We start from the raw sequence: 18,363 nt of genomic DNA, 5'->3' as shown, positions 1-18,363 counted from the left end.
AATGTCTTTCAGGGGTTGTAGTTATCAAGTGTCTTAGAGTAGGAGTGTTGAGCTAGGATCTGTTTTGCCTTTCAGTTCATAATGAATAAGATTATATGAACAGGGGGGGGGGGGGTCTGATCCTAGATCAGCACTCCCACCCTGAGACGATCTGTGAATACGGGCCCTGATCATCTTCCTCCACCTTCTGTCCTCCTGTCCTGAGGGGTATCCTACGAAGCAAGCTAGATCTACTCTGAGTTTACTAACGTTAGCCAGCTTCAGTTAGCTTCACATTCCAGCTCAGACTTCATCTGTACTACGATGGTGGATATTGCACGTCTGACCTGCTGCTAACTCTAGCAGGCGCGTAACGGTGTGTCGAAACACCCAACTATTCATTGAGACAACGATGAAACACCGATCCATTGGGGCGAGTCAATGCCGCATTTTCATTTGTGCCAAAAATCTAAATGAATGAAGTTATCTTGCAAATTCAGCGTCTGTGGTGTGAAATAGACATTTAGAAGTGCTGTCTTTTTGTTTATTTTATTTTATTTCACCTTTATTTAACCAGGTAGACCAGTTGAGAACAAGTTCTCATTTACAACTGGGACCTGGCCAAGATGAAGCAAAGCAGTGCGACACAAACAACAACACAGAGTTACACATGGAATAAACAAGCGTACAGTCAATAACACAATAGAAAAAAAAGAAAGTCTATATACAGTGTGTGCAAATGGCGTGAGGAGGTAGGCAATAAATAGGCCATAGTAGTGAAGTAATTACAATTTAGCAAATTAACACTGGAGTGATAGATGAGCAGATGAGGATGTGCAAGTAGAGATACTAGTGTGCAAAAGAGCAGAAAAGTAAATAAAAACAATATGGGGATGAGGTAGGTAGATTGGGTGGGCTATTTACAGATGGACTATGTACAGCGATCGGTTAGCTGCTCAGATAGCTGATAATTAAAGCTAGTGAGGGAAATAGAAGTCTCCAGCTTCAGCGATTTTTGCAATTCGTTCCAGTCATTGGCAACAGAGAACTGGAAGGAAAGGTGGCCAAAGGAGGTGTTGGCTTTGGGGATGACCAGTGAGATATACCTGCTGGAACGTGTGCTACGGGTGGGTGTTGTTATCGTGACCAGTGAACTGAGATAAGGCGGAGCTTTACCTAGCATAGACTTATAGATGACCTGGAGCCAGTGGGTCTGGCAACGAATATGTAGCGAGGGCCAGACGGCTAGAGCATACAGGTCACAGTGGTGGGTGGTATAAGGGGCTTTGGTAACAAAACGGATGGCACTGTGATAGACTGCATCCAGTTTGCTGAGTAGAGTYTTGGAAGCTATTTTGTAGATGACATCGCCGAAGTCGAGGATCGGTAGGATAGTCAGTTTTACTAGGCTAAATTTGGCGGCGTGAGTGAAGGAGGCTTTGTTGCGAAATAAAAAGCAGATTCTAGATTTGATTTTGGATTGGAGATGTTTAATATGGGTCTGGAAGGAGAGTTTACAGTCTAGCAAGACACCTAGGTATTTGTAGTTGTCCACATATTCTAGGTCATAACCGTCCAGGGTAGTGATGCTAGACGGGCGGGCGGGTGCAGGCAGCGATCGGTTGAAAAGCATGCATTTGGTTTTACTCGCGTTTAAGAGCAGTTGGAGGCCACGGAAGGAGTGTTGTATGGCATTGAAGCTTGTTTGGAAGTTAGTTAACACAGTGTCCAAGGAAGGGCCAGAAGTATACAGAATGGTGTCGTCTGCGTAGAGGTGGATCAGGGAATCACCTGCAGCAAGAGCGACATCATTGATATATACAGAGAAAAGAGTCGGCTCAAGAATTGAACCCTGTGGTACCTCCATAGAGACTGCCAGAGGTCCGGAAAACAGGCCCTCTGATTTGACACACTGGCAAGGCAGTCATTTGAGAAACCAAGGCTATTGAGTCTGCCGATAAGAATACGGTGATTGACCGAGTCAAAAGCCTTGGCCAGGTCGATGAAGACGGCTGCACAGTACTGTCTTTTATCGATGGCGGTTATGATATCGTTTAATACCTTGAGCGTTTCTGAGGTGCACCCTTGACCAGCTCGGAAACCGGATTGCACAGCGGAGAACGTACGGTGGGATTCGAAATGGTTGGTGATCTGTTTGTTAACTTGGCTTTCGAAGACCTTCAAAAGGCAGGGTAGGGTAGATATAGGTCTGTTTGGGTCTAGCGTGTCTCCTCCTTTGAAGAGGGTGATGACCGCGGCAGCTTTCCAGTCTTTAGGGATCTCAGACGATACGAAATAGAGGTTGAACAGACTGGGGTTGCAACAATGGCGGCGGATAGTTTCAGAAATAGAGGGTCCAGATGGTCTAGCCCTGCTGATTTGTACGGGTCCAGATGGTCTAGCCCTGCTGATTTGTACGGGTCCAGATGGTCTAGCCCTGCTGATTTGTACGGGTCCAGATTGTCTAGCCCAGCTGATTTGTACGCGGTCCAATGTGTCTAGCCCGGCTGGTTTGTACGGGTCCAGATGGTCTAGCCCTGCTGATTTGTACGGGTCCAGATGGTCTAGCCAGCTGATTTGTACGGGTCCAGATGTCTAGCCCAGCTGATTTGTACGGGTCCAGATGGTCTAGCCCAGCTGATTTGTACGGGTCCAGATGGTCTAGCCCAAGCTGGATTTGTACGGCGTCCAGATGGTTCTAGCCCAGCTGATTTGTACGGGTCCAGCGTTTTGCAGGCTTTAGGCTATTACTTTGGTGTGCTTATCAATGAACGAGCACCCTTTCTTCCCAGTCCTATGATAAAATAATCGTTAAGTCATACAAAAAGTCTTCCTGTGCGTGAAGTTTGAAATGCATTTACTAAATGTTTAATGTGATAGAAAAGAGTCATGTTAAAATACCTAACACACACAAAAACATATTTGATGAATACAATATTTAATCTGTTGTTTTTCTAAAATGGACTTTGTGAGAGGGAGGGAATCTGATTGAATTGGTCGTCAACTTGGGCGTCAGACACTTAATTTAGGATAAATGCAGTTAACCCTAAGTTGTCCTGTCCCGGAGCAGTTCATTCTGAACGATTCGTCGCCCATATCTTGCTAAAAAGGTTTGAGCCATATTCGTGGTACCGGTTATCCCGAGTTGAACTCAGAGTTGACCAAAGTTAACTCACTAACTCCTCCAACCACATACGTAGTATAGTGCTCCGGGAAAATCAATATGAGAACCAGGGTTTAATTCAACTCCATCTGTCACTCCATCAAACACCAGCAGGGGGAGCGAGCGTAACACAAACGGAATGCAGATAGGCCTAGCCATGCAATTATATTATATTAAATAGGTAGATCTACCCTGGCTATTAAATTATATCCAACCTAGCTAATTCTATATTCGTAGTATAGTGTTCAGGTCTTACCACTGTGGACAAACAACAGCTGTCCCAGATGGATGTGTTGTAGGTACAGTTCAGGAGCGGCCTGTGGGGGCGCTCTTCAGCGCCAGGTGGCCATTGTTGGGCGGAGTCACGATCACCTGCAGCTCCTCAGGGGGCGTGTCCTCATCCTGGGCGTCCAAATTCTCAGGGCGGATCTCTGTCACCGACCCCTCCCACACCTGAGGGGGGGGGGGGGGGGAACCAATTAAATCAATCCCACACATAAGGAGGCAACCAATCAAATCAATCATATTTCAAAGACCTTTCAAAATATATATATTTTGTATTGTTCGATTCCAATATACAGTTGGGCAAAAAAGTATTTAGTCAGCCACCAATTGTGCAAGTTCTCCCACTTAAAAAGATGAGAGAGGCCTTGTAATTTTCATCATAGGTACACTTCAACTATGACAGACAAAATTAGAAAAAAATCCAGAAAATCACATTGTAGGATTTTTTATGAATTTATTTGCAAATTATGGTGGAAAATAAGTATTTGGTCAATAACAAAAGTTTTATCTCAATACTTTGTTATATACCCCTTTGTTGGCCATGACAGAGGTCAAACGTTTTCTGTAAGTCTTCACAAGGTTTTCACACACTGTTGCTGGTATTTTGGCCCATTCTCCATGCAGATCTCCTCTAGAGCAGTGATGTTTTGGGGCTGTTGCTAGGCAACACAGACTTTCAACCCCTTCCAAAGATTTTCTATGGGGTTGAGATCTGGAGACTGGCTAGGCCACTCCAGGACCTTGAAATGCTTCTTACGAAGCCACTCCTTCGTTGCGCCGGGCGGTGTGTTTGGGATCATTGTCATGCTGAAAGACCAGCCACGTTTCATCTTCGATACCTTGCTGATGGAAGGAGGTTTTCACTCAATCTCACGATACATGGCCCCATTCATTCTTTCCTTTACACGGATCAGTCTTCCTGGTCCCTTTGCAGAAAAACAGCCCCAAAGCATGATTATTTCACCCCCATGCTCACAGTAGGTATGGTGTTCTTTGGATGCAACTCAGCATTCTTTGTCCTCCAAAACACACGAGTTGAGTTTTTACCAAAAAGTTATATTTTGGTTTCATCTGACCATATGACATTCTCCAATCTTCTTCTGGATCATCAAAATTCTCTCTAGCAAACTTCAGACGGGCCTGGACATGTACTGGCTTAAGCAGGGGGACACGTCTGGCACTGCAGGATTTGAGTCCCTGGCGGCGTAGTGTGTTACTGATGGTAGGCTTGTTACTTTGGTCCCAGCTCTCTGCAGGTCATTCACTAGGTCCCCCGTGTGGTTCTGGGATTTTTGCTCACCGTTCTTGTGATCATTTTGACCCCACGGGGTGAGATCTTGCGTGGAGCCCCAGATCGAGGGAGATTATCAGTGGTCTTGTATGTCTTCCATTTCCTAATAATTGCTCCCACAGTTGAATTTCTTCAAACCAAGCTGCTTACCTATTGCAGATTCAGTCTTCCCAGCCTTGTGCTGGTCTACAATTTTGTTTCTGGTGTCATTTGACAGCTCTTTGGTCTTGGCCATAGTGGAGTTTGAGTGTGACTGTTTGAGGTTGTGGACAGGGTGTCTTTTATACTGATAACAAGTTCAAACAGGTGCCATAATACAGGTAACGAGTGGAGGACAGAGGAGCCTCTTAAAGAAAGAAGTTACAGGTCTGTGAGAGCCAGAAATCTTGCTTGTTTGTAGGTGACCAAATACTTATTTTCCACCATAATTTGCAAATAAATTCATTAAAAATCCTACAATGTGATTTTCTGGAATTGTTTTTCTCATTTTGTCTGTCATAGTTGAAGTGCACCTATGATGAAAATTACAGGCCTCTCTTCATCTTTTTAAGTGGGGGAACTTGCACAATTGGGGCTGACTAAATACTTTTTTGCCCCACTGTACATCACAATGCCACATTGTTTAAAAGCATTCTTCTGTCACAAAGGGCTTTTCTTTAACCCGGCCAAAACCAAACTGTTAATGGAAGTAAGTGAAGCATGCTAAGTGCGTCTAAGTGGTATTTTCAAACAGAACTAATGCAGTAATAATCATTGCAGTGAACTCTGGCCTGTGGCTTGTCTTTTCCTTTTCCTGTCTTTTCCTACACACTTTTCAATTATCACTTGACTTGAAATGAACAGGCTTTGACACCAAACATCTAGTCACCACAGGAGAGGTCAGACCTCAAAGGACCTGTGTGTGAGTGTGGGCGCATTAGGTGTGTGTGTGTGTGTGTGTGTGTGTGTGTGTGTGTGTGTGTGTGTGTGTGTGTGTGTGTGTGTGTGTGTGTGTGTGTGTGTGTGTGTGTGTGTGTACACAGGAAGTGCACTTCCAATGTGAGGCTTCAGAGGAAGTCACAGAGGGAGAAGACAGCAACAGACGAACAGATCAAACACATGCGGATGCTGCCTAGTCCTGTTTTAAAAAACAGCCTCCTGGAAGGCTACGGTGAGGACAAGAACAAGTACATAAACAGCCTCCTGGAAGCTACGGCTGAGCACAGGAACAAGTACATAAACAGCCTCCTGGAAGGCTACGGCAGAGGACAGGAACAAGTACATAAACAGCCTCCTGGAAGGCTACGGCTGAGCACAGGAACAAGTACATAAACAGCCTCCTGGAAGGCTACGGCAGAGGACAGGAACAAGTACATAAACAGCCTCCTGGAAGGATACGGCTGAGGACAGGAACAAGTACATAAACAGCCTCTGGAAGGCTACGGCTGAGGACAGGAACAAGTACATAAACAGCCTCCTGGAAGGCTACGGCAGAGGACAGGAACAAGTACATAAACAGCCTCCTGGAAGGCTACGGCAGAGGACAGAACAAGTACATAAACAGCCTCCTGGAAGGCTACGGCAGAGAACAGGAACAAGTACATAAACAGCCTCCTGGAAGGCACGGCTGAGGACAGGAACAAGTACATAAACAGCCTCCTGAAGGATACGGCTGAGGACAGGAACAAGTACATAAACAGCCTCCTGGAAGGATCGGCTGAGGACAGGAACAAGTACATAAACCGCCTCCTGGAAGGCTACGGCTGAGGACAGGAACAAGTACATAAACAGCCTCCTGGAAGGCTACGGCTGAGGACAGGAACAACACAAGCACACTCATGCACACTGACACTCCAACACACACACAGACTCACTTCATTTGCTCACACACACACACATAACATGCACACACATTTATACTGACTCTACACACACACTCACATACAATCATCATATACACTGCTGCTACTCTGTTTATCATATATTCTGATGCCGAGTCACCTTACCCTTATACATATCTACCTCCATCACTCCAGTATCCCTGCACATTGTTAACATGGTATTGAGCTGACCCTGTATATAGTATGTTTACTACTATACATATCTACCTCCATCACTCCAGTATCCCTGCACATTGTAAATATGATTTTGAACTGACCCCGTACAGTGACTTGCGAAAGTATTCAACCCCTTTGGCATTTTTCCTATTTTGTTGCCTTACAACCTGGAATTAAATAGATTGTTTGGGGGGGGGGTTGTATCATTTGATTTACACAACATGCCTACCACTTTGAAGATGCAAAATATTTTTGTGTGTGAAACAAACAAGAAATAAGACATAAAAACAGAAAACTTGAGCGTGCATAACTATTCACCCCCCCAAAGCCAATACTTTGTAGAGCCACCTTTTGCAGCATTTTCAGCTGCAAGTCTCTTGGGGTACAGTATGTCTCTATAAGCTTGGCACATCTAGCCACTGGGATTTTTGCCCATTCTTCAAGGTAAAACTGCTCCAGTTCCTTCAAGTTGGATGGGTTCCACTGATGTACAGCAATCTTTAAGTCATACCACAGATTCTCAATTGGATTGAGGTCTGGGCTTTGACTAGGCCATTCCAATACATTTAAATGTTTCCCCTTAAACCACTCGAGTGTTGCTTAAGCAGTATGCTAAGGGTCATTATCCTGCTGAAAGGTGAACATCCGTCCCAGTCTCAAATCTCAAGTTTCCCTCAAGAATTTTCTTGTATTTAGCGCCATCCATCATTCTTTCAATTCTGACCAGTTTCCCAGTCCCTGCCGATGAAAAACATCCCCACAGCATGATGCTGCCACCACCGTGCTTCACCGTAGGGATGGTGCCAGGTTTCTTCCAGACGTGACGCTATATCCGTATTTAGAGCCATCATTCCTTCACTTCTGACCAGTTTCCCAGTCCCTGCCGATGAAAAACATCCCCACAGCATGATGCTGCCACCACCGTGCTTCACTGTGGGGATGTTGTTCTTTGAGTTTGCGCCAGACATAGCATTTTCCTTGATGGCCAAAAAGCTACATTTTTGTCTAATTTTATCTTTATTTAACTAGGCAAGTCAGTTAAAAACAAATTCTTATTTTCAATGACGGCCTAGGAACAGTGGGTTCCTAGGCTAGGAACTGCCTTGTTCAGGGGCAGAACAACAGATTTTTACCTTGTCAGCTCGGGGATTCAAACTTGCAACCTTTCGGTTACTAGTCCAACACTCTAACCACTAGGCTACCCTGTCGCCCCTGATCTGACCAGAGTACCTTCTTCCATATGTTTGGAGAGTCTACCACATGCCTTTTAGCAAACACCAAATGTGTTTGCTTATTTTTTTCTTCTTTAAGCAATGGCTTATTTCTGGCCACTCTTCTGTAAAGCCCAGCTCGGTGGAGTGTACGGCTTAAAGTGGTCCTATGAACAGAGACTCCAATCTCTGCTGTGGAGCTTTGCAGCTCCTTCAGGGTTATCTTTGGTCTCTTTGTTGCCTCTCTGATTAATGCCCTCCTTGCCTGGTCCGTGAGTTTTGGTGGGCAGCCCTCTCTTGGCAGGTTAGTTGTGGTTCCATATTCTTAAAACATTTTTGTCATGGTTTTAAATGGTGCTCTGTGGGATGTTCAAAGTTTCTGATATTTTTTTATAACCCAACCCTGATCTGTCCTTCTCCACAACTTTGTCCCTGACCTGTTTGGAGAGCTCCTAGGTCTTCATGGTGCTGCTTGCTTGGTGGTGCCCCTTGCTTAGTGGTGTTGCAGACTCTGGGGCCTTTCAGAACAAGTGTATATATACTGAGTATGTGACAGATCATGTGACAGATCATGTGACACAGATTGCACACAGGTGGACTTTATTTAACTAATTATGTGACTTCTGAAGGTAATTGGTTGCACCAGATCTTATTTATTTCCAAGCAAAGGGGGTGAATACATATGCACGCACCACTTTTCATTTATAAAAAAAAAAAAACAATCAATCAACCAATCATCAAATTTGACTATTTTGTGTATTTCCATTACATGAAATCCAAATAAAAATCAATTTAAATTACAAGTTGTAATGCAACAAAATAGGGATGTATACCTTTGCAAGGCACTGTATATAATCACCTAATGATGTCAAGCAAAGAGGCACTTGGTTTGAAGGTAGACCTTGAAATACATCCACAGGTACACCTCCAATTGACTCAAATGATGTCAATTAGCCTATCAGAATCTTCCAAAGCCATGACATAATTTTCTGGAATTTTCCAAGCTGTTTAAAAGACACAGTCAATTTAGTGTATGTAAACTTCTGACCCACTGGAATTGTGATACAGTGAATTATAAGTGAAATAATCTGTCTGTAAACAATTGTTGGAAAAATTACTTGTGTCATGCACAAAGTAGATGTCCTAACTGACTTGCCAAAACTATAGTTTGTTTAACAAGAAATTTGTGGAGCGGTTGAAAAACGAGTTTTAATGACTCCAACCTAAGTGTATGTAAACTTCCGACTTCAACTGTATATGTAATAGGGTGGGATTTCAGACAGCAGCGGTGTGTGGAAGAAGGGAATTCCCCTCTTTCAATTAGAGGGTCTGAACCATGACAAGAGCTGAAAGGAATGTGTCGTATTCAGGACAGAGCACTAACGAGAACAAAAAGCTGTACTTCCTGGTCCTTCAGTCACGTTGAACAGCAGGACTTCTGTCTAACGACATGTTAGTCTACAGCCACTCAACAATCAACTGAGCTGCTTACTGTAACTGAGCATTTACTGTAACTAGCTAGCAGATGGACAGGTGACTATACTGTCAGACGCCATCTTGCATTCTCTTTAAAATGCACTTCTTTTGACCAGGGAGATTAGGGTCAATAGAGCTCTGGTCAAATGTAGTGCACTATATAGTTAATGGCCAGGGAGCCATTTGTGACAGGACCACCACTGTCACCAGTCCTATGTGACATCTCTGCTGTCACCAGTCCTATATGACAGGTCATGTACTGTCACCAGTCCTATATGACAGGTCTACTGTCACCAGTCCTATATGACAGGACCTGTACTGTCACCAGTCCTATATGACAGGACCTGTACTGTCACCAGTCCTATATGACAGGTCCTGTACTGTCACCAGTCCTATATGACAGGACCTGTACTGTCACCAGTCCTATGTGACAGGTCTACTGTCACCAGTCCTATATGACAGGTCCTGTACTGTCACCAGTCCTATATGACTCCTATATGACAGGCCGTACTGTCACCAGTCCTATATGACAGGTCCTGTACTGTCACCAGTCCTAATGACAGGTCCTGTACTGTCACCAGTCCTATATGACAGGTCCTGTACTGTCACCCAGTCCTATATGATAAGACCTGTACTGTCACCAGTCCTATATGACAGGTCCTGTACTGTCACCAAGTCCTATATGACAGGTCCTGTACTGTCACCAGTCCTATATAGCAGGTCCTGTACTGTCACCAGTCCTATATGACAGGTCCTGTACTGTCACCAGTCCTATATGACGGTCCTGTACTGTCACCAGTCCTATATGACGTCCTGTACTGTCACCAGTCCTATATGACAGGTCCTGTACTGTCACCAGTCCTATATGACGTCCTGTACTGTCACCAGTCCTATATGACAAGCCTGTACTGTCACCAGTCCTATATGACGGTCCTGTACTGTCACCAAGTCCTATATGACAGCCTGTACTGTCACCAGTCCTATATGACGGTCCTGTACTGTCACCAGTCCTATATGGACAGGGACACCAGTCCTATATGACTGGTCCTGTACTGTCACCAGTCCTTTATGACTGGTCCTGTACTGTCACCAGTCCTATCTGACAGGTCCTGGGTTGCCAGGTGTGCGTAATGAGGGTTGCCATGTGTGCATAATTAGGGTTGCCAGGTGTGTGTAATGAGGGTTGCCAGGTGTGCGTAATGAGGGTTGCCAGGTCTGCGTAATGATGGGTTGCCAGGTGTGTGTAATGAGGGTTGCCAGGTGTGCGTAATGATGGGTTCTCACCCTGAGAACCATGTCGGCAGTGATGATTGGAGGACTCACCCTGAGAACCCTGTTGGTGGTGATGACTGGATGCTGGTCGTTGACGGCCGTAACCTGGATGTACACGGTACAGGGAGAGCTCTGTTTCCTCAGGCCTGTGTCGTTGGCCACCACAGTGAAGTTGTCTTCTAACGTCTCACTGCTGTCATGGATGTAGTAGATCACCCCCTGCTCCACCTAGAGGGATCGTAGGGCGAGAAAGTTAAGAGACTAAAAATAAACAATTAGATTCATTTAAGAAATGCTTATGTATGGGTTAAGTCCTTTATGTAGGTGCATAGTAGATTAAAGGCATACAGGTATAATTCATTATGAAGCATTCATAAAGCATTGTAAGACGTGTTACACGTGTCTATAAATTGGTTATAAAGTGTTATCACAATCAATAGTTTGATTACTCCACATGAGAAACTAAACCAATGAAACACTGAGCATCCTGAGGTATTAATATATGATGCGTTTTTAGATTGTGTAGGCTATATATTCTTCTCTGATATTATTCGCAAAAACAATCCAAATATGAACAATCATTGGAGAACTTCACATATTTTAATATTTTTGTTCAACATGAAGAAAGAGAGAACGACAGAGAGAGACAGAGTCTTACATTACCTGGCGTCTGGTGAAAACCCGTAGAGGAACCCCGGGGTAACGTGAATGTTCAATGTGGCCATTCTGCGGGGGTTCAGACAAGCTATACAGGAAATCGAGGCCAGAAAAATGTTGGTTGGTCACCCTGAGCACTTCCTGGGTCAAAGCCTTGGACCCGCCCTCTCGGAGGGTGAAGTTCAACACCTGTAGTAGTAGAAGGATTAGCATTTATTATTCGCTCGCAGTCATAGACTGAAACGTAAAGCACTTCATTTCACCGTTTGCACTGAATCCTGTGCATATGATAAATAAACTTTGATTTGTACACCACTTTACAACCATAAATTGTCAACGCACAATAAAAACCGATGATAGCAAAAATTATTCCACAATACATAACCTAATATGCAATCATTCTAAAATGACAATACCTGTAGAGGGATGAGGTGGGCGACGGACATGCTGATATTGTTGACCTCCGTGACCCCGTTGGAGACATCCAATAGGAAGGTGTCATTGACCTAAACAGGAAGAAGAGACATTTTTACATTGACCTTTTAGTCATTTAGCAGACAGTATTATCCAGAACAACGTATAATCAGAGCAACTTAGGAAGGTAAAAACAACCACGTATCACAGTCATTGCAAGTAAAATATTTTTCCAAAAACCACACTATCTGCTAAATCGGTGCTTGTAAGAAAAGACAAATGTGCGTGTGAGAACAAGTGTGAGAAAGATGAGTATAGTGGCTTGGGGATGGTCTAGGGGATAGTTTGGGGGTGGTCTAGGGGATAGTTTGGGGGTGGTCTAGGGGATAGTTTGGGGGTGGTCTAGGGGATAGTTTGGGGGTGGTTAGGGGGATAGTTTTTTGGGGTGGTCTGGATAGTTGGGGTTTGTTAGGTTAGTTTGGGGATGTTAGGGGATAGTTTGGGGTGGTCTAGGGATAGTTTTGGGGGTGTCTAGGGGATGGTTTGGGGGTTGTCTAGGGATAGTTTTGGGGTGTGTTAGGGGATAGTTTGGGGTGGTCTAAGGGATAGTTTTGGGGTGTTTTTAGGGCATAGTTGGTGGGTGGTCTAGGGGATAGTTTGGGGTGGTTTAGGGAGATAGTTTGGGGGTGGTCTAGGGGATAGTTTGGGTGGTTAGGGATTAGTTTGGGGTGGTCTAGGGATAGTTTGGAGTGGTCTAGGGGATACGTTTGGGGGATGGTCTACGGGATAGTTTGGGGGTGGTCTAGGGATAGTTTTGGGGGTGGTTGGGGATAGTTTGGGGTGGTCTAGGGTAGTTTGGGGATGGTCTACCGGGATAGTTTGGGGTGGTTTAGGGGATGGTTTGGGGGTGGTTGTAGGGGATGTTTTGGGGATGGTCTACGGATTAGTTTGGGGGTGGTTTTAGGGGATAGTTTGGGGGTGGTCTAGGGGATAGTTTGGGGTGGTCTAGGGGATAGTTTGGGGGTGGTCTAGGGGATAGTTTGGGGGTGGTCTGGGATAGTTTAGGGATGGTTACGGATATTTGGGGTGTCTTTAAGGGGATAGTATTGGGTTTCTAGGGGAGTAGTTTGGGGATGGTCTAGGGATAGTTTGGGGGTGGTCTATGGGATAGTTTGGGGGTTGTTAGGGACTAGTTTTGGGATGTCTACGGTATAGTTTGGGGATGGTCTAGGGATAAGTTTGGGGGTGGTCTAGGGGATAGTTTGGGGTGGTCTATGGATAATTTGGGGTGGTCTAGGGGATAGTTTGGGGGTGTCCTAGGGAATGTTGGGGGTGGTCTTATGGGATAGTTTGGGGGTGTCTAGGGGATAGTTTGGGGGTGGTCTATGGTAGTTGGGTGTCTAGGGATAGTTTGGGGATGGTCTATGGGATAGTTGGGGGTGGTCTAGGGGATAGTTTGGGGATGGTCTAGGGATAGTTTGGGGATGGTCTACGGGATATGTTTTGGAGTGGTTCTAGGGATAGTTTGGAGGTGGTTCATGGATAGTTTGGGGATGGTTTAAGGGATAGTTTGGGTGGTCTGGGGATAGTTTGGGGGGTGTCTACGGGATAGTTTGGGGGTGTTAGGGGATAGTTTTGGGGGTGGTCTAGGGGATAGTTTTGGGGATGGTCTACGGGATAGTTGGGGGTGGTTAGGGATAGTTTGGGAGTGGTTAGGGGATAGTTTGGGGTGGTCTAGGGATTAGTTTGGAGTGTCTATGGATAGTTTGGGGATGGTTTAAGGATATTTGGGGGTCTAGGGATATTTTGGGGGTGGTCTAGGGGATAGTTTGGGATGGTCTAAGGGGATGTAGTTTGGGGGTGGTCTAGGGGATAGTTTGGGGTGTCTAGGGGATAGTTTGGGGGTAGGAGTGGGGTGGTCTAGGGGATAGTTTGGGGGTGGTCTAGGGGATAGGTTGGGGATGGTCTAGGGCAGTGGTTCCCAAACGTTTTAGAGTGCCGTACCCCTTCAAACATTCAACCTCCAGCTGTACCCCCTCCAGCACCAGGGTCAGTGCACTCTCAAATTTTGTTTTTTTGCCATCATTGTAAGCCTGCCACACACGATACATTTATTAAACATAAGAATGAGTGTGAGTTTTTGTCACAACCGGCTTGTGGGAAGTGACAAAGAGCTCTTATAGGACCAGGGCACAAATAATAATATAATAATAATCAATAATTTTGCTCTTTATTTAGCCATCTTACATATAAAACCTTGAAAGACGTTTTGGACACTACAGTGAATATGGTTAACTTTGTTAAAGCAAGGCCCCTGAACTCTCGTGTATTTTCTGCACTATGCAATGATATTGCCAACGACCATGTAACGCTTTTACAACATACAGAAGTGCGCTGGTTATCATGGGGCAAAGTATTGACACGTTTTTTTAAATTGAGAGACGAGCTTAACGTTTTCTTTACTGACCATAATTTTCACTTGTCTGACCGCTTGCACGATGACGAGTTTCTCACACGACTGGCCTATCTGGGTGATGTTTTTTCTCGCCTGAATGATCTGAATCTAGGATTACAGGGACTCTCCGCAACTATATTCAATGTGCGGGACAAAATTGAGGCTATGAAGTTGGAGCTTTTCTCTGTCTGCATTAACAAGGACAACACACAGGTCTTTCCATCATTGTATGACTTGTTTTGTGTGTACAAATTAACTCAAGCTTACGGACAATGTCAAATGTGATATAGCGAAGCACCTGAGTGAGTTGGGTGCGCAATTACGCAGATACTTTCCCGAAACGGATGACACACGGAAACGGATGACGGTGTGTACGCATAGCTCTGTCTACCTCCGCCCGCACGCCACTCAATGTTTGATCCTCTGCTCCGCGCGCTAGAGTGCTTGCCGCTGTTATCCAGGAACTATGAGTGATGTAACAGCAGCTGATGCACTGAAGACTGTACCATTGTCAAATAACAGGGTGTGCCATAGGATCGATGACATGGGCGTTGATATTGTTGATCAATTGGTGAAGGAAATTGGAGAAGAAAAAAAACGGTCTATTATCTCTGTTGTTAGACAAATCGACTGATGTCAGTGGGGAAGCCCAGTTGATTGCGTTTGTGCGATACAGAGACATTTCGGAAATTAATGAGCACATTCTGTTCTGCAAGAAGCTAACGGGGACAGCTTTTTCTCAGAGCACAATCTCGATTGGAAATCCTCTTTTCATGTGTGCACGGATCGTGCTGCATCAACGCTTGAGAGAATGAAATGATTAATTGCCCACATAAAGAAGGTATATCCCAATCTATCATTCACAGGGAGGAATTTGGCCAGCAAGAGAATGTCCTGAATTACCTGATGTTTTGAATGACGCAGTGAAAAGTGATTCACTTTTATCATGTCCAGGCCTCTGAATCACCGACTGTTTTAAAGGCTCCGTGGTGACAGTGGGACTGAGCGTCAGCAGCTACTGCTTCACACACGACATGACCGTCCAGAGGGAAAACACAACAGAGGCCGTTTGAGCCGAAGGGAGTTGATTTTCTGTCTGAGCACTCACACCCCCTTGTGGCTGTGTTCGAGGACACAGACTGGGGAGCCCGCATTGACCTATCTTGCTGATGTGTTCAGCAAGCTGWAACAACACGACTCTATCTCTGCAATGTGGACACACACACATTCTAAAGATGTATGACAAAGTGTGTGGATTCATAAAGAAGATCAAACTCTGGGAGAGGAAATGTGAAGATGGGGAAATATTTTTCCTACTTCACTGACAATGAAAACAAGTCTGCCAAAAAAAATAAAAAAATATCTAGGATTCACGCCGGTCGCACATGTATGGGGGGTGGTCAAAGTAGGGGTACAGTAGCCAAAAAAGGTTAAGAACCACTGGTCTAGGGGACAGTGTCTCTCTAGAGGATAGTGTCTCTCTAGGGGATAGTGTCTAGGGGATAGTGTCTCTCTAGGGGATAGTGTCTCTAGGGGATAGTGTCTAGGGGATAGTGTCTCTCTAGGGGATAGTGTCTAGGGGATAGTGTCTCTCTAGGGGATAGTGTCTCTAGGGGATAGTGTCTCTCTAGGGGATAGTGTCTCTCTCTCTAGCGGGATGGATAGTCTGTCAGGAGGTAAGGTCTCTCTAGGGGATACGTGTCTCTCTAGGGGATAAGTGTCTAGGGGATAGTGTCTCTCTAGGGATATAGTGTCTCTCTAGGATAGTGTCTAGGGGATAGTGTCTCTAGGTGGAGATAGTGTTCTAGGGGATGTTCTCTAGGGATATGTTCTCTCTGGGGAGTAGTGAATCTCAAGTGGGAATTCAGTGTCTCTAGGGATAGTGGTCTCCCTAGGGGATAAAGGTCTGTATCTAGGGGATAGTGATCCCTCTCTAGGGGATAGTGTCTCTCTAAGGGATAGTGTTGCTCTCTAGGGGATAGTGTCTCCTAGGGATAGTGTCCTCTCTAGGGATAGTCTCTCTAGGGGATAGTGTCTCTCTAGGGATAGTGTGTCTCTAGGGGATAGTGTCTCTCTAGGGATAGTGTCTAGGGGATAGTGTCTAGGGGATGTGTCTAGGGGATAGTCGTATCTCTAGGGGATAGTGGAACAACCACTTTACAATAGTGCATCTAACTCAAGGGGGGGTAGAAGGATTACTTTATCCTATCCTAGGTATTCCTTAAAGAGGTGGGTTCCGGAGACACCTGAAAACCCACCTCTTTAAGGAATACCTAGATAGGATAAAGTAATCCTTTAACCCCCCCCCCCCTTAGAGTTAGATGAACTATGTGTAAAGTGGTTGTTCCCTGGACATCATAAGGTGAATGCACCAACTTGTAGTCGGTCTGGATAAAAGAGCGCTGCTAAAAGACTTACATGTAAATGTAAATGTGTCCTCTAGGGGATAGTGTCTCTCTGGGGATAGTGTCTAGGGGATAGTGTCTAGGGGATAGGGTCTCTTCAGGGATAGTGGTATTCTAGGGGTAAGTGTCTGGGGATAGTGCTCTTAGGGGATAGTGTCTCTCTAGGGATAGTGTCTAGGGGATAGGGTCTCTAGGGGATAGTGTCCTCTAGGGGATGATAGTGTCTTAGGGGATAGTGTCTCTCTAGGGGTAGTGTCTCTCTAGGGGATAGTGTCTCTAAGGGGATAGTGTCTAGGGGATAGTCTCTCTAGGGGATAGTGTCTCTCTAGGGGAGTGTCCTAGGATAGTGTCTCTAGGGATAGGTGCTAGGGGATAGTGTCTCTCTAGGGGATAGTGTCTCTCTAGGGGATAGTGCCTTAGGGGATAGTGTCTCTAGGGATAGTGTTCTCTCTAGGGGATAGTGTCTCTAGGGATAGTGTCTCTAGGGATAGTGTCTCTCTAGGGTAGTGTCTCTCTAGGGGATAGTGTCTCTCTAGGGGATAGTGTCTCTCTAGGGGATAGTGTCTCTAGGGGATAGTGTCTCTCTAGGGATAGTGTCTCTAGGGGATAGTCTCTCAGGGGATAGTGTCTAGGGGATAGTGTTAGGGGATGTGTCTAGGGGATAGTGTTATCTCTAGGGGATAGTGGACAACCACTTTACAATAGTGCATCTAACTCTAGGGGGGGGGTTAGAAGGATTACTTTATCCTATCCTAGGTATTCCTTAAAGAGGTGGGGTTTCCGGAGACACCTGAAACCCCACCTCTTTAGGAATACCTAGGATAGGATAAAGTAATCTTCTAACCCCCCCCCCCCCCCTTAGAGTTAGATGCACTATTGTAAAGTGGTTGTTCCACTGGACATCATAAGGTGAATGCACCAACTTGTAAGTCGGTCTGGATAAGAGCGTCTGCTAAATGACTTAAATGTAAATGTGTCTCTCTAGGGGATAGTGTCTCTCTAGGGGAATAAGTGTCTCCTAGGGGATAGTGTCTCTAGGGAATAGTGTCTCTCTAGGGGCTAGTGTCTCTCTAGGGATAGTGTCTCTCTAGGGGATAGTGTCTCTAGGGGATAGTGTCCTCTAGGGGATAGTGGTCTTCTAGGGGATAGTGTCTCTCTAGGGATAGTGTCTCTCTAGGGGAGGTGTCTCTTAGGGGATAGTGTCTCTCTAGGGATAGTGTCTCATAGGGATAGTGTCTCTCTAGGGGATAGTGTCTCTAGGGGATAGTGTCTCTAGGGGGATAGTGTCTCTCTAGGGGATAGTGTCTCTCTAGGGGATAGGTCTACGGGGATCAGTTCGTAGAGATAGTGCTCTCTCTAGGGATGCGTCTCTCTAGGGGATAGTGTCTTATGGGGATATTGTCTCCTAGGCGATAGTGTCTCTCTAGGGGATAGTGTCTCTCTAGGGAGATAGTGTCCTCTCTAGGGATAGTGAGTCTTCAGGGGATAGTGTCTCTCTAGGGGATAGTGTCTCTAGGGATAGTGTCTTCAGGGAATATGTCTCTCTAGATTGCTCTGGCGATAGTGTCTCTGGGGATAGTGTCTCTAGGGGATAAGTAGGTCTCTCTAGGGATAGTGTCAGGGATAGTGTCTGTGTCTCTCTAGGGGATAGTGTCTTCATGGGGATAGTTGTTCTCAGGGATAGTGTCTCTCTAGGGGATAGTGTCTCTCTAGGGATTA

The 18,363-nt window shown here is 45.3% G+C and overlaps 1 protein-coding gene across 1 annotated transcript in view; it reads right to left on the bottom strand.

Moving 5' to 3' along the window:
* LOC112070566 (chondroitin sulfate proteoglycan 4-like) overlaps positions 1-18,363 on the bottom strand; it is a 92,460-nt gene that overhangs the window by 26,410 nt on the left and 47,687 nt on the right. The window contains 5 exon segments of the mRNA XM_070439031.1: positions 3,399-3,469; positions 3,471-3,595; positions 10,765-10,941; positions 11,377-11,559; positions 11,787-11,876. Coding sequence (XP_070295132.1) covers positions 3,399-3,469; positions 3,471-3,595; positions 10,765-10,941; positions 11,377-11,559; positions 11,787-11,876 — 646 coding nt within the window.

The sequence above is a fragment of the Salvelinus sp. IW2-2015 genome, unplaced genomic scaffold, assembly GCF_002910315.2.
Source record: "Salvelinus sp. IW2-2015 unplaced genomic scaffold, ASM291031v2 Un_scaffold1368, whole genome shotgun sequence".
In the NCBI taxonomy this organism is placed as follows: domain Eukaryota; kingdom Metazoa; phylum Chordata; class Actinopteri; order Salmoniformes; family Salmonidae; genus Salvelinus; species Salvelinus sp. IW2-2015.
Note: the sequence above shows the minus strand (reverse complement) of the source record. Positions and strands in the feature narration are given on the sequence as shown.